Below are 17,039 nucleotides of genomic sequence, written 5' to 3'. Positions count from 1 at the left end.
CACGTGATTTTTGTACGCACGTAGGTCCCAATGCGAATGAGCCCTAACTAAGTCACAGGTGTGTTCTTGGTATGTAAGTAAGGCCGGCTTCACACGGGCATAAGCAAATCCGTGCTACGAATTAGAGCATTAGGTGTTGCGCTTTTTCACGCCCCTGCTTGTGTCTTACTGTATTTTTTGTGCACGCATGTAGTGCATATTGGCACATGCAAGAAAACCACACAAGCATGCTGCCATTCATCTCAATGGGCAATTCTGTTAAATTAGTTTAATCTGTGCTATGTTCGTGTGCAATACGCAGGCAAATACAAAACGTGCGTGCAGAATACGCTCAGGTGGAGGAACACATTGAAATCAATGGATTCTATACACTGTGCATTACGCATGCATATTTCGTGTGCAAATGCGTTTCTATGAATAAGCCCTAAAGGCTCACTAACAGGGCGTATATATATGCAGTGAATACAGGGAGGAAGATTGGATTGGAAAGGGTTAATCAGGTACTCTGCATGCAAGAAAGTTTTTTTTCTGTGGAATTTGCTCCCCATTGTGCTGTGCAGTTACCTGGAGCACGCAGCAGGTGGCGCTGTCACCTCACTCTCAGCCCTCTCTATGGAGGAGCAGTGACCTTCCAGGCATTGGGCTCCTCCTTCTTCCTCCTCAGTCCCAGCTGGCAATGAAAGGAGCTCAGCAGCTAATGAAGGTGTTTGTAAGTAGGAGGCTGCCCCCGGACGGGCACAGACTGCTGGCCCAAGGGAGGTAAGTGACAGTTACGTAAGTGTCTGCGGCATGCATTGGGCATGAGTGCCAGCCTGAGAGTCACGCTCCATACCCGGGTATTACTAATGATCTTCCCCATGTGAAGCCCCCATAAGTGATGTTTGATGGCGCTCAGATACAGAAATGGGATAGAAATGGAAACAAAGTTTTGTTGCACAACATCAAAAATGTTTCCCCTATCAGAGCTGCTCAGTGGGACCCCCTACTGGACACACATGGAGCCACGTGCCTGCCATACACGACTGACGGATACAGTGACTTCTGGGATATCAACTCACAGATTATGGTGGGGGCATGTAGACTCTTTAACCCCTTAATGTCACAGGGTGTACGTTTACATCCTGGCAGGGTGGTAGTTAGCGCCACTGGATGCACGCTTACGTCCTGTGGGTGGCACAGGCTCAGAGGTGAACCTGCGCCATCCTGCAGCGGGAGCCGGCTGGGACTATGTTGATTGCGGTATGTGAGAACACCGATCCCCACAATTAACCCCTTATATGACGCAATCAATGTAGAACACGGCTTGTAAAGGGTTCACAGAGGGAGTGCGCCGCGTCTGTGACATCAGCCCTCTGCTATGTGATCACGGAGGGCTGATGAGTTGCCATCGCCACCAGACGCTGGAAAATGGCGCCCAAGCCTGCCCTGGCTCGTGATCGCTATAGTGAGTGATAATGCATTGCAGCGCAGAAGTGCTGCAATGCATAGCGATCAGAGCTTTTCAGGTTCAAGCCCCTACAGGGACATAAAAATGTAAAAAAAAGGGTACAAAAAAACCCTTTTTGTGCACTTTCCCATCTTTGTATAAAAGCAATTTAAATACAAACACATTTGGTATCATTGTATCCGTAAGAACCTGTACAATAAATTGAACATACTAGTTATGCTGCACAAAAAGTGTTATAGGAAAACTGCGCCAAATTGCTTATTTTGCTTTCCAAAAAACACAAAAGTGATCAAAAAAGCCGCATGTATCCCAAATTCGCATCAATAAAAACTGAAGCTTGTCATGCAAAAAACAAGCCTTCTGAGCTCCGACCATGGAAAAACTAAAAAAGTTCTGGGACTTTGGGTGGATTCAGACGACTGTATATCGGCTGGGTTTTCACGCCCAGCCGATATACGACGTCTCGTTCTGCAGGGGGAGGAGGCTGGAAGAGCTGGGAGTAGTGCACTGAACTACCGCCCCCTCTTTGCCTCCTCTCCACCCCCTCTCCGCCCCTCTGAACTATTTGCAATGAGAGGAGGTGGAACGGGGATAAGTAACGGGGGTGGGGCTAAGTTATGGGAATTAGCTACACCTCTGTCCCGCCTCTCCTCATTGAAAATAGTGCAGGGGGTGGAGAGGAGGCAGAGAGAGGGCGGGAGCTCAGAGCACTGCTCCCGACTCTTCCAGGCTCCTCCCCCTGCAGAGAGAGACGGAGTATATCGGCTGGGCGTGAAAACCCAGCTGATATATGGTTGTCTGAATGCAGCCTTTGAATGTAACGATGTAGAAAAAAAAATCCTTTCCAATAAAATAGGTTTTTATTGTGCAAAATTGGAAAAAAATGATAATTTGCGTATTGCTGTAATCATACTGACCCACAGAAAAAATGTATCACAACTAGAGATGAGCGAATGTACTCGGTAAGGCCTTAGTCAGATGGGCGTTTTTAGCCGCGATTTGCGCATGCGCATGCGTCCGGCGATTTTTTTAAAACCATTGCTTTGCAATGGTATCGGACACATGAGCGCTTTTTATGCGCTCGTCCGATAAATTATAGAACAAAAAAATCGCAGATCGCACCTATCTGCGATCTGTGATTCCTGTTCTCTTCTCTATATGCGCTCAATGGGGCCGGTGGCAGCAGCGCCGACCCCATTGAGAACATATAGAAGACAAATCATTCTTCTCTGCCACAGCTGTAACAGCTGTGGCAGAGAAGAACGATGTTTGCCCATTGAATTTAATGGAGCGGCAATACAGCCGCTCCATTGAAAGCAATGGGCTGCCGGCGTGCGCGGGGTGAATTGTCGGGAAGGGGTTAAATATATAAACCCTTCCCTGCAATTCATCCTAAAATGTGTTAAAATAAAAAAAAAATTGTATACTCACCTTTCCGCTGCAGCCGGAGTCCAGCCGCGGCCGCTGTCAGTTCTCCTGAACTGCTTCTTGGCACTATTCAGCCGGCGGGGCTTTAAAATCCCCGCCTGCTGAATGATCTGCCTCTGATTGGTCACAGCCCTGACCAATCAGAGGCAGGTTTCACTCACACACCCATTTATGAATTCATGAATGGGTGAGTGACTGCTGCCTCTCAGTGCTGAGCCAATCAGGGGCAGGTCTGACTCACATCCATTCATGAATGGGTGTGAGTGAGGCATGCCTCTGATTGGCTCAGCGCTGAGCCAATCAGGGCGCAGGTCTGACTCACACCCCCTTCACACCCACTGCAGGACGGCCGCGCGGAGCTCCAGCTGCTGGGACAAGGTGAGTATATATATTTTTTTTATTTTAACACATTTTAGGATGCATTGCAGGGAAGGGCTTATATATTTAAGCCCTTACCGACAATTCATCCCGGGCTCGCCCGCAGCGCATTGCTTTAAATGGAGTCGGCTCTATTGCCGTCTCCATTGAATGCAATGCGCTGGACAGCTCCGGCCCGTTTCTAATGAAACGCGGCTAGGAGCAGATTTGCGGGCGACTTGCGCGCACCGGTCACGTGATTTGCGGATGCGCATCCGTCATGCGATCTGCAAATCGCGGGGAAAAACGCCCGTCTGACTAAGGCCTAAGGGCGATTTCGCAATCGAGCACCGCGATTTTCGAGTACTTCACTACTCGGGTGAAAAGTACTCGGGTGCGCTGTGGGGCGGGGGGTTGCAGAGGGGAGTGGGGGGTAGCAGCGCGGAACAGGTGGGAGCTCTCTCCCTCTCCCCCCCCACTCCCCTCTGCAACCCCCCGCTCACCCACAGCACCCCCGAGTACTTTTTCACCCGAGTAGTGAAGTACTCGAAAATCGCGGTGCTCGATTGCGAAATCGCCCTTACCGAGTACGTTCGCTCATCTCTAATCACGACATATATGCTACATGCTTAAAAAAACAATGGCAGAATTGATGTGTTTTCTCTCTCTGCCCTTAAAAAAAAAATAAAAGTTTTGCTATACATTATATGTACCCAAAAATGGTACCAATCAAAACTCCAGCTCACCGCACTATAAACGAGCCCTCATACGGGCACGAGTGTTGGCTGAAAAATAAAAAAGTGATGGCTTTTGAGAAGTGGAGATGCAAATCCCCAAAGATTGTTGGTTCCTCATGGCCAAAATAGGCCGTGTCCTTAAGGGGTTAACACTGCCCCAGAGAAAAACATGACGAGATGTAAAGTCCGGGGAACGTGGGGGCCGAGGAAGAAGTTCACCATCATCACCACCAGCTCGGCCAATCCATCTGTTAGTAGTCGCGGATCACTATCCCAGTAGGGCCGGTGCGCTAGTAATGGGTTAACCTTATCCTAGTTGGATGTCTTGATGGTGGAATGGCAAGAGTAATATATACATGAAGTGGGTGCAGCCAACCCAGGAAACCTACAGCCTGCGGGCGGGTGTAACTGGCATGGAAGGTGTAGACCAAAAACTGGGAGTAAGACGCCACCCCATGGTGAACATGCACAAATACTGTTGGATAAACTTCTCTTTTTTGGTTAAAGACAAAAATTACACGGGGAGTCGGTGAGGTTTCGATTTTTAATTCCGCCAGTATTTGCCGGCTGGTGATGAAGAACACTCATGCAAAATGTCACTCAAACCGGAGCAGAGCTGTGGATGTGTAGACGACCCAAACGAACACATCTTGTGATTTATATATAAGATTCGGGTCCGGTCAAAGCTCGCCCATTTTTCGGAGCTGTGGGACAGTGTATTTTCTGACTTTTATTTTTTGACTGCCATGGGACCCTGAAGGGAGGAAGGGGCTACTATGGCCTCCTGTGATGTGGGCGCACCAACTGGTGCGCCATCACGAATTTGAATTCTGCGCTATATGTCAGTTTCGGCACAGCTTGTCCGCAGCGTGTGGACGAGATTTTTGCAAATGCAGCGCCCAAGGAGCAAGCCCACAGCTGAGGAGACAGCGGGGTAGAGATGTTAAACCTGTTACAGGGCTCTACCCTTTCTCCCCTAAGGGTAGCTCGGGACCCGACCATGGTGCTGCTGGGGGAGATTAAAGGCATAGTAACCGGGGGGGGGGGGGGGTCGCGTGTAATCCACTTATCATTCGTGACGCCACGTTTCTACTTTCTGGTGCGGATCCCTCATTGAAATAAAGTAGTCCACACACAGAATATTTTCTGAACAAAGCCGGGAACGGTCGGTAATGTCCATTTGCTGAACTTCTTGCAAAGGCAAAACAAATAAAACAATTTCCCAATTTCCCTTTTCAAATGAAGCATAGAAGCAGTGGAGGCTCTCGGGACATTCATACAATCCACAGTCCAAGTTATCTGTCAGATTCTTTTCTCCGGGTACAAATCTCTCGACACTGACACTCGTACGGAGGATCTCCGGGACAGCTAGACCCAGAGTGGGTGGTAAGCCATCGCTCGGCTTCCCCCATCTCTCCTAGGCTCGCACATGGGCAGGCTTTTTCTGCCGCCGGCTGCAGACAGACTCCCCGACTACGCTGGACTGCTTAAGGCCATCTGCACACGGGCAGATTTGCATTGCTGAGTCCGCGGTGGGCGTCCGCCTCCACAGCAAATACTGGCCAATAGCATGCTATGGCAAATCGCTATTTCATTTCCACGAGCGGAAATCGATTGCGATTTTTCACTTGCAGAGAAGAAATGGCAGCATGCACAGTTGGCTTCCATTGAAGTCAATAATGGAAGATGTCTGTCCTTCGGCACTTCTGTGGCACGCTGGCGGCTACTGCACATGCACGACGGAATACCGGCCGTGCGGCACATCTGCAGCACAGAAAGAAGCCGCCAAACAGCTACGCTGAAGTCGCCAGCCAGGCACTGGGTCGAACTCCGCTGCGGGAATCCCACGTGCGGGGTCTGACCCACCCGTGTTCAGGAGGCCTTACTCCACTCTCTGACTTTGCATTCTTGCAAACACATATACATAGCACAATCACATGACACATACAAAACGTAGCATTTTCAGACAGGACAGAATATACCAGACATTAACCCATTCAGTCCTGCAACCATGCAATACACAAAAATCAAATGCATGCCACCGACAAGACAGACACGAGATGGACATAACATTATGGAGGGGCCCAATTAACTCTGGCCCAGTACACAAATCTCGTCCACTTTGCTGCTTAGGCTCGGGCTTTAGAATGCATGCAGAATTCCCATACGGAAATTCTACCCCATGTGAACCCAGCCTTACAGACATGGAATAACGTCCAGTCAAACCAGTTGTAAGTTATTGGCCCTGATTCTCTTAAAGGGGTATTCCGGTTGCGGTTTATGACCTCTCCTCAGGATAAGTTATTGATAGTTCATCAACAGGAGAGGGTCTGCTGCTCGAGATCTCTGCCGATCAGCTTGCAGTGTCCCGGAGGGTGACCCTGAACACATGGTATACGCTGTGTCTGTGTCTCTGTCTGTGTGTCTCCATAAATTGATACATTTACAGACAGTCATGTCACACTTTGCAGAGAATAACCCATCACACGCTGCAGCTGTGTAATACACATAACAAATGAGAAGACAGTTTTGCACAGAGCATCTATATAAGACATGCATGTTGACATTATGGAGGGGACCAGGAAAGCATGTAGCGGGCCACTACAAGCTGATCCTCTAGCCTGTCAGAAATGCGGGGCTGGATGTCTTGCATTGATGATCAGTGGGCTGAAGGATCCCAAATGACAAACACCCTGCTGATCAACTATTGTTGACCTGTCTTATGGATCGGTTATCAATAATAAAATCCTGGAATACCCCTTTAATAACAAGGGCTTGACCAATGATCTATGTATTTTCGGTAGCCTGGACAGACAAGTGGCCAGCGCACAGATATCATAAATGTTCATTGTAGCCAACCAAGGGTCCTGTTAGACCGGCCGATTCTCGTTTGGAGGAGCGAACAAGGGAGTGACATCACCGCTGGCTCATTCACATTCATGCAGACTGTTCAGACAGGCACACACATCCTTCCATCTAAAAGCTCCCTAAAATACTGTGATCTTTAGTAGCACCTCTGCTTCTCTTCTAGCTGCAACGTCCAGCAATGGGAGTCCGATGACCCTGCGCCAAGGGCGGAGCTGTTGAAAGGAGTCGCTGGGGCGCACGGCTTGCTTTGTCTCCTATCGGACAAGATCGATAAGGAGGTCTTGGATGCTGCCGGTAAGTTCTGATTTTGCCTCTTGCAAATATGTAATGTACGTTTCTGGTTGGAATGATGAAAATAAAGACATAAAAAAGAGCGGATGTGCAGAGAGTCTTCAGCGCCATCTCCGGACCGCATTCTTATAGCGGCTCACATTAGCATCTGGACCGCTCATCAATACAGCACTTTAATAAACTCTCACATACAGCTTTATGGCGGATTGCAGAATGCGCTCGCTCCTGCACAGTGAACGAGGGTACTTTGCGCGCGTGCATGTCCATAACACTGTGTATTTGCACAGCCACCACTAGTTCAATATTTGGCTTGATAGCCATTTAAATCAAAGAGGGGGGGAGGGGGGATTCCATCTCCCTGATTTAAATGGCTTATCGGAGGTGTAAAGTAAAGGTCCATTTAGACACAACGATTATCGCTCAAAAGCCATCTTTTGAGCAATAATCATTGCATCTAAACGCACAGCCATTGCGCACTATTTGTTCATCACTGATTTCTAGCAAGCTAGAAATCACCGATGACTGTTATCAGCGCTGCACGCTAATCTTCTCAGCGGGCAGCGCTGATAGTATTCTTTCAGCTCAGAACTGCCAGCTGGACACCAACCGGAAAGCTCCGAGAACAATGCAGCTGTTTGCATATACAGAACAGCTGCTTTAATCTCTGAGCTATCACAGCGGTATCCTGCTCTGCCTGCAGTAACTCTTAAGTAGCTACTTAGAGTTATGCAAAGATGATCGCTCAAAACTGTCATTGTTCCGTGTGAATGGGCCTTAAAGCATATTGTTCACTAGGTGGGTGGGGTGCCAGGAGCCGCCAGCTACGTTGTCAGCATAGTTACTTTACACAAAGTTTGAGTCACTTCACCAGCGTACTTCAAATGTCACAAAAGGGACAATTAGAAGTATGCTTCCAGTGCGGCAGCCTACAGACAGACGTGTAGCTTAAAGCTTCTGGGCCCCAATACATAATCTGTAACGGGGCCCCAACTATAATGCTTTATTCATAGTACTGGGCTCCCTATATGGAGAAGAGAGGCCTTATGGGCCCCCTAAGGCTCCTGGGCCCGGGCGCAACCGTATCCTCTATAGTTACACCCTGCCTACAGACCTGGCCAGTGTCCGTGTATACAGGAGGGAGAAGGTGCAGATTTATCGAGTGGAGTTTCGGATGAAAAATTCATTGCTGAATACAGTTGCAGTAAAGCAGATGGTCTTAGACGATTTCTGCAGCTTCTGGACGGAATTTGCCAAGTCCAAAGTGAGCTGCAATGCCAATTTCTATAACCGCAGGATTTCAATTTTGGGCGTCAATTTTCTCCATTCAGTGAGAAGGTAAAACCTGCAAAAAAAAACCCAATTGTTAGTCTGTTTAGACCTGCTAATTTCTCGTTTGCCCGAGCGGACGGTGTCGGGGTTCGCTCACACCGGTTTATACATCACTGGCTCATTCTAATGAGATATCGTTCAGTCTTTCACATTCGCTGTATACGTGATGAGAACGACTGAACGAGCGCTGGTTATACCGAACGCTTGGTGAACGAGTCAACAATGGTTTTTATGCCGATGAACCAAAAAGCGAACAATTTATCGTTTGTCATTTTATCGTTAGAAGCGTTTACATAAATGATTTACATTCCTTTTTGCTCGTGTGAACGAATCGTTCCATGTAAACGCACGTTTCCAGATTACTTGTAGATCCGCGGCAAAATCCATAAGTGTTTAAAAAAAAAAATTAATAAATTACTCAAAAGTTCCAAAAAACTCCCAAAACACTATACTCAACTTACTGGCGCTAAAGTGGCACCGCGTCTCAGATCCTCCGCCAGCCCTTGTATACCCGGCTCCTAGTGAATAACCATTTGTTCGCTCATTTCATGCAAACATGTAAATCATCGTTGGCTTGTTCCACAGTTATCCGTAGTTCTTGGTTATCTAGTCGGTGCGTCTCGTATGTTCAGTATTCATTCGCTACCTTATGTAACCGGACCGACTCGCTGGAGAACATGTTGGCGTTATATAAAGATTATTATTATTGATGTATTTTTACAGCTTGGAGACAAAGTTGGAGATTCTCAAATGATTAATAATTCAATTTCGTAATTCTAATCTATTTTGGTTCAATTTTCAGGGCCGAACCTCAAGGTAATCAGTACATTGTCTGTTGGTTTTGACCACCTAGCGATGGATGAAATTAAAAAGCGGTATGTATCTTGGAATTTCAGGATATCTATACTACATTTTTGGTTTATTTCCCTTGTTAAACCATTAAAGACCAAATGCTGAAAATGTATGGCTCCTGGGCTTTAATCCCGGCTGATAGTAAATATATGGCGCAGGCTTAAAGCTCCTGACCTGCTATCAAGCAGAAGCAGGTTGGGTTTTCAACCGCTTCTGCTTTCTCTTTCACAGGCTACATAGCGCTCAGTGAGCACCATGTAGAGAATACAGGAAGCTGCACTACTGTTCCCTGCATGCGGACCCGGCAATCATATGATTGCCAGTAACCCCCCCTCCCCGATATGTCAGAACTGCAGGGTCTTAGCAGACCCCTGACCAGCTGTGACAGTGACTACTGTTGCACTAAGGAAATGATTCTCCCTGTAACTGGGGCTCCTGTGGATGCCCCAGCTACAGTGGAAAAGTGTGAAAAATAAATAAATACAATGTGAATGTCCCCTGGAAGTCTTATATGACCTCATAGTGGACACAGATGTTCAAACTTTTTTTTTTAAGTTACAAAAATAAGTAAAGAAAAAAAAAATACAGAATTTAAAAATGTAAAAAAAAACCCGAAACAGTCCTGTAATTCAAGATTATACAAATTATAAATCAAACCGTCCGGAACAAAATGCCAAATCCATTCCTATACTTTACATTGGAAATTATCGGATTTACTTTAAAATAAAAATATAAAATAAAAAAAAAGCGGGAAACCAATTCAGTTAAAAAATATACTAAAATATTGTCCTGTAAATGACCAAAAAAAAACATGGCAAAAATTTGTTATGCCTGGAAAAAAAAGTAGGCTATAAAACCACCACATTGCTAAAATCACTAAAAAAGCGAAACTCCCTGGTCTTTAAGGGGTTAATGGACATTTTCTTATATTTTCTGTATGGCAGTATGATATATAAGATTTGTGTGTATTGCAGAGGGATCCGAGTGGGTTATACTCCTGATGTCCTGACTGAGGCCACCGCAGAACTAACCGTAGCCTTACTGCTCGCCACCTGCCGCCGCCTGCCAGAAGCCATCCAAGAAGTTAAGAGGTAAGCAGTTTATAGCAGCGTGCTAATTGTCTGTCATGTTTTTATGGAGATGTGACTAGTGTACAGATTTATTCAAACTGCATTTCCTGGTTTATACACCAAATGTGTCCTCGGGGGTGGGGCCTGATCCAAACCAATCAGCTGTTTTAACCCCATAATGACCGTCATGTACGCCTTTTTACAGTTGTCATAAAGGGGCCCTATTCTGATGCATGCACCTGTGCTAGGGGGGGTGAGTGGTCAGCTGTTGGATAGCCTGGCTCCTGCTCTAACAGGGACTGGAGACACCTCCAATCCCCTAGGTTTAACCCTTTACATTCCGTGGTCAATTCAACAGTGTCTTGTGAAAGGCTAACAGAGGGAGGGGGCTCGCACTATCATCCATCACAACCCCTTGAGGGTCTCGATGGGTTGTTATTGACACCCAGAGGTGGCAACACAAAAACAAATCGCAGTACTTAATTTGTATGCTGAAATTCAAAAAACTGTGGAAATTTAATACTGTTAAAAAAGTAGGCGTTGTGCAACAAAAAGAAAGCGGTAATACAAATATGTAGATGGAAAAATAGGAAAAAAAAGTTGCAGCCCTTAGATGGCACAGATGAAAAAAAAATTTAAATTGGTTTGGGAGTGAAGGGGTTAAACGCCATGAAGTATATTAGAGAACTTTATCTCTCTTCATTTGACAATGAGTAAACTTTATTTGATGAAACTTTGATATCCCTTTAATTAAAGCTGCGCTTTTTCTTTAAAGCGGAGGATGGAAATCATGGGCACCAATGTGGATGTGTGGCTACGGGCTCTCCAACAGCACGGTGGGGATCATTGGATTGGGCCGAATAGGTAAACAGTCTAAAACTCTATTGTTACATAAAGACTGCTAATATTTTGATGCCGCCCTCGTTAGTTGCTACAATGTTGCGATTGTGTATATTCCTGTTGCTGGTTTACAGCGTACATTCTCCTCCTCTTCAGGAATCGCTGTTGCCCAACGCCTCAAGCCTTTTGGAGTGAAAAAGTTCTTATACAGCGGCCGCCGGCCTCGACCCGAGTGTGCTGCAGGGGTTAATGCTGAATATGGTAATTTTATGGAAATGTACTTTTCTCCTCTTCTTTGTAGTTGGCGATTAATAAGCGGCGATTTATTCTATGTGTGTTTTTAGTGTCTTGTGAAAAGCTTACGGAGGACTCCGATTTCGTTGTCGTGTCTTGCGCTTTGACTCCGGAGACGGAGGGGCTGTGCAACAAGGATTTTTTTAGCAGAATGAAGAAAACGGCAGTTTTCATAAACATAAGCCGGTAAGTTAGCGAACATATAAGAATCCACAGATCCGGTCACCTGACATTGAATAGACTATTTCTACATAGAGGCATTTGGTAAAAAGCCGTGTAGCGCAAGCTTTGCGCCTCTTTACCGTGCGCCTGTGGACGATCCTGCCACTGTGTGTCAATACAGTGACCTTCATCACAGGTATAAATCAGGAAGTCCTCGCCCCTTGTACATGGCAAACGGAGTGTAAGTGCACCATAGTGGTTCAGCCTCCTGGTGGAAGGAGATGGGGAGGAAGCCTAATGGCAATCTCCTCCACTGAGGCCGGCTTCACATGTGCATCTGCGCTTGCCTGGGCGTAGTTTTTGCGGATTGATGCTTTTTTGCTTGCACATCGGCATATTTTACTGTACATTTTGTACCCGCAAGGCCTGTTTGTATGCGTTAGAGAAAGTCGCACCAATTGAAATGGCTAGTCTAATGAGTTCCAGATGTGTTCTTTTTAAAGTAGAATTATGCAGCATATCACACATCTCCTTGCATATTGCGCACCTCCAACTGACTACTGTGGAGAAAATAGAGGTGTGTAGGTGTGTGTGTGTTCTGCTTTTTTTTTCTCCACGGGGCCGAAATACAGAAAAAAGTCAATGGGTTCTGTTCTCTGCGTTTTGCGCGCATAAATTTTGTGCATGCAAATATGTCCGTGTGATCCTAGTCTAAGGGCTCCTGCACACTGGCGAGGGCAATATTCATGGCCTGATCTCACTCTCATGATGCATGTGGAAACCCCTGGATATGAGGGGTTTTCATGTGAAAACAGCCTCACATCACTGCGTGGAATCCCTTCATTCTATTGCTTTCAATGGGGCAGCAGCAGCAGCGCCGGCCCCATTGAAAACAATGGGAGAAGATCGCAATAATCTGTCTCTGCTGTGACAGCAGTGGCAGGGGATTCAATCATCGCTGCGGGGAGTCCCCTCATCATCGAACACCCTACTACTGCTGTCACATTGTTCGGTGATGAAGGGGACTCCCGATGGGGATGAAAGAATCCCCTGCCGCTGCTATCACAGCAGAGACAGATTATTGCGATCTTCTCCCATTGTTTTCAATGGGCCGGCGCTGCTGCTGTTGCCCCATTGAAAACAATGGGAGAAGGTCGCAATAACCTGTCTCTGCTGTGACAGCAGCGGCAGGGAATTCAATCATCCATGCAGGGAGTCCCCTAATCACCGAACAGCGAACGCCCTGCTGTTCCCCACTGGGGAACTTGAATATAGCCATCTTTTATCATTCTTATAATATACTGCTTATAACTCACTATAGCAGATAGTCTGTGAAGCTAAGCCCCACAGGCCACCGTAGATGGCAAACCTGTTGGCCACAATCGCATTAGTGGGGTCTGATGGGTCACAGAGGTAGCCCCCTTCCTCACCTGGCCCTCTACATGTCACAGTCGCATTGAACATGAGCATGTAAAAGGTTGAACAGCGGAGATCAAAGGTTTCTCCGATCCCTGCTGTTACAGCAGGTGCCTCGCTGTCACCAGACAGTCTAGCCCCCGTTTCTAGTGATACGGGAGAGCTGTGCTACTGTTCTAATGCAGCGCGGTAAAATGGTGCTACATGTGAATAAAGCCCATTAGTGACCACCATCCAAAGGCGTATAGGGGGGGTCAGTAAGGGGTTAAGCTTGCCTATTTCTGTAAATGTTACCTTGTGTGCATTTTCCGATGTGACATGCAGAGTTGTTGACCGCACAGCATGAATCTGTTTGACTAACCTTTTCAGAGGCTCTGCTGTAAACCAGGAGGACTTGTACCAGGCGCTGGTCAGCGGGCAGATTGCAGCTGCTGGTTTGGATGTAACGACGCCTGAACCGCTGCCAACGAACCACCCGCTCCTCGGCCTAAAGAACTGCGGTAACCATTCTAGAGCTTTAAAGTTTGTTTTATAAACTCTTTAGCGCTAGAGAAATTTACGGGATTATATGGAAGTTAGGCCGCTCTCACACCGGCGTTGGGGTCAGTTCAGGGTTTTTTGTTGACGTAAAATTATGTTTTATTCCCCATTAATTTCAATAGGGTTTTTTTTTTTTTGGGATAGAGCGCTAATTTTTCTCTTAAAAAGAAAATTAAAAAAAATAGAAACCGGACCGAATAGAAGCCTTTCCGTTTGCTTTCTGTTTTTTGAAATTGCCGGGGGAAAAAATGATTTTATTTCAATTTTTCTCCCCCCAAATCAGAGCAGAGATGGAAACCCTGAACTGACCCTAACGCCGATGTGAGAGCAGCCTTGGGCTACATTTACATGGGAGGGCACAATATATGACCGAAAAACTAAGCCCGATATCGCACAAAGCATTTTTGGTTGAAAATGGCATCACTTTTGTGAAATTGCGATCCTTTCATGCATGTTAAAGAGGCTTCACACAGGCGTGCGTGCGCTGGATCGTATTCGTACTATGAACAATGGTTTTGCGCGTATGTTTCAGCGTATTATTAAGTATGCTTTGCAGCCATAAGGCATGGCTTCTGTGCACGGGCACAACCATTCCGAAATAAATGGCTATTAAGCCTAAGAAGTTCCATATGTGTTTCCCCCCCCCCCCGCGGCACTGTGCAGCATATTGCGCAGGCCTCTGTTAACAAACCCATTGAAATCAGTTGGTTTATTCTCTGCATATTCTACGTGCACAAATATGCCCACATGAATCCGCCGTTAGGATCACAAATGTTTCTCATTGATTTCAATGGGAAACATTGCATAGCACGGCCTGATCGAGCCCTCAGATATCTTTTAAGGCCCTATTGCAAACAATGGGTGGGGCGTTGCGAGGGAACGTCCAAAGATGGAACATGCTGCTCGGGTGAATGAACCCATTCAAAAGAATGGAGTTAACATGCGCATGCCATAAAACTCGCGAGTGACTATCACTCCCTTGAATAAGCCCTTACAAAACAGCTTTTACTAGAAAGCTAGAATTGTACTAGAAGTATCAGATGCGCCCGTGGGACTAATTTAGTTTGATTTGGTCAATGTGAGATTACGAGACGGCAGTAAGCCGAGCAAGTATGTTAAGAGCGCCGCAGTGAACGACTGACGCCTCGTCATGCGTGAATATTTAAGTGTCCTGAAATCTCATTTCTTTTTCCGCCTCCAGTAATTTTACCCCACATTGGAAGCGCCACCTACAGCACGCGGAACACCATGGCTGTGCTGGCCGTGACCAACCTACTGAAAGGCCTGGCTGGGGAGGAGATGCCAAGTGAACTTAAGATCTGACCTCGCTGTTCTACCGACAAGTTCCCTACAAGAACTTCGTTACTATCTGTAGTTATTAAACTTGTTCAGTAAGTACTTAAGCTGGGTTCCCACTGGGCTGACTCCTTTGGCTGCAGCGAAAAACCGCAAGATTTCCGCTGTGGCTGGTGCTTCCATAGAGGAGAGCGCGGCCGCAATGGAAAAAAAATGGACATGGTGCAGCCGACGAATCTGTGCTGGCTTTGCTGCGGCAGAGTCGCCGTCCAGTGTTGATGAGATTTCTGAGAAATCTCGTCCACATGGCTGGCTAATCCCAGGATTAGTGGCCACAGGCGGATTTGCTGCGGCCAAATTCCGGACGTAATTTCTGCGGTAAATCAGCCCAGTGTGAACCCAGCCTAAGTCCTGGACTAAACAGTACTGTACTGATGGGATTTACATTTCTCTTTTGTTCATCTACTTTGCATTTTGTTTATTGCCAAAAATAAACTACTACGTTTCACTAATAAGCCATATCCTGATTTTTCAGGGGTTGAAATATAAGCCCTAGCTACACTGCATGGGGGAAAAAAACCACTTCGCAGGAGGCGCCCTCGTTCCTCTAGCTTCTCTCCAGGTGCGCCAGCAGTCTTCAGTGTCATCCTCACGGCTGAAAGAGCATTCTCTTCCTGGTACTGTGAGTTGAATACCCCGCCTCCAGCAAGAGAATGCTGTGATTGGCTCATCGAGTGCCGGCTGTGATTGGCTGATGCAGCGCTCGATGAACCACTCACAGTAATCTCTTGCTGGAGGCGGCGGCATTCAACCCAAGTTACCAGGAAGATACTACTGTCTCAGCGCTGAGGACACAGAAGAATGCCAGAGCAGCGAGAGGAACAGTGTCGGTGGCTGTGATGAGAGTATAAGGCAGCCCCTGAAAATAAGACACTGTGCCTCTTGAGGCAAAAATTAATGTCAGTGTCTTATTTTCAGGGAAACAGTTTTAACACTTATTTTTGAAACCATTCTTAGGCCCTATTCACATCTGCATTTGGGCTCTGTTTGTGGAACTAAAACCGAAGTTACACTGGATTTAAAATTATCCATTTTTTTCCAATTGAAATCAATGATAGAAAAAAAAATGGAAAGGTTTCCATTTAAATCGGTTCTGTTTGACTTCTGCTTTTTCTCCACAATAGCGCTGCAGACTGCGCATTTTGGTCCTGTAAAAAAAGGGAAATGGAACGGATTCAAACGGAAATATTTCAGTTTTTTAAAACATCATTGATTTCAATAGTAAAAAATAGATCAGTTTAACTTCAGTTTCTCCTTTCCAAAGGTGGATTGGAAAGCCCCAACCGAAGCTCAAACGGACATGTGAATGGGGCCTAAAACAATTGCGCAGTATTGTATATATCAGATGATCCACTATTAAAGGGAACCCGTCACAATCTTTGAGCCCAATTAACTAAGCTGTGGGGCTCAAAAATCAGGAAACTGAGTCTGGGGAGAGCCGTTTTATACTCACTTGGCACCCACCTCCTGCACCGCGTCCCCCATGAAGTCCGGGTGCGCCAGCAGCGTGACTCTTTTCAGTTTGCTCTGTTCACACACTCTCCTATAGAGATGAATGGGCGAGTGGACTAAAGAGTCCGGGCACGGAACTGGGGGCCCAGTGAGTTTAAACCGGCTCACCCCATTCCGACCTTTGAGCCACATAATTTAGTTTATGGGTCTCATTGGTTGTGGCAGGTTCCTTTTACCCAGTATTAACTCACAGGAAAGTGGTCAGATGGGATGAGTTGGTAATACATGAAGCTCCAGTGGAGAATCTATACACCATATAAATGGACAGAAATGGTTATGTACTCTGGTAGTTGAATACAGGAACACTTTTCCTTTGGGGGGTCTCCATTAATAGAATCTCAAGTAGTTGCAGTTGTTTTTAAAAGGGAATGTACTAATGTACATGTTTACTAATAGCTGGTTAACCCTTTAAACAATTACCTAGCCACAGGATAGGACATCAGTAGCTGATTGGCGGGGGTCTGGGCCCCAGCTGTATGCCACGCTGCTGTCACCGTGTACAGAACAGGAAGCGGTTTAGCTTCATGCACTGTTATTGTA

General features: G+C 46.5%; 1 protein-coding gene across 1 annotated transcript; it reads left to right on the top strand.

Moving 5' to 3' along the window:
• Positions 1-611: 611 nt before the first annotated feature.
• Positions 612-15,442, top strand: GRHPR (glyoxylate and hydroxypyruvate reductase). The gene is made up of 9 exons (XM_066604457.1): positions 612-759; positions 7,001-7,131; positions 9,260-9,332; positions 10,284-10,400; positions 11,155-11,243; positions 11,376-11,480; positions 11,564-11,699; positions 13,461-13,591; positions 14,833-15,442. Exons 1-9 carry the CDS (start codon positions 677-679, stop codon positions 14,952-14,954), a joined length of 987 nt encoding a protein of 328 aa, XP_066460554.1. The 5' UTR covers positions 612-676; the 3' UTR covers positions 14,955-15,442.
• Positions 15,443-17,039: the final 1,597 nt, after the last annotated feature.

Source organism: Eleutherodactylus coqui, chromosome 5, assembly GCF_035609145.1.
Source record: "Eleutherodactylus coqui strain aEleCoq1 chromosome 5, aEleCoq1.hap1, whole genome shotgun sequence".
Lineage (NCBI taxonomy): Eukaryota > Metazoa > Chordata > Amphibia > Anura > Eleutherodactylidae > Eleutherodactylus > Eleutherodactylus coqui.
This window is presented reverse-complemented; position numbering and strand designations above follow the sequence as displayed.

What these genes read in the sequence shown, in the direction of transcription:
- GRHPR (XM_066604457.1), top strand. Translation starts at nt 677, where the DNA reads ATGAAAGGAGCTCAGCAGCTAATGAAGGTGTTTGTAAGTAGGAGGCTG. An exon ending in GGAGGTCTTGGATGCTGCCG is followed by an intron (nt 7,132 to 9,259) that starts GTAAGTTCTGAT and finishes TTCAATTTTCAG; the next exon opens with GGCCGAACCTCAAGGTAATC. An exon ending in AGGGGTTAATGCTGAATATG is followed by an intron (nt 11,481 to 11,563) that starts GTAATTTTATGG and finishes GTGTGTTTTTAG; the next exon opens with TGTCTTGTGAAAAGCTTACG.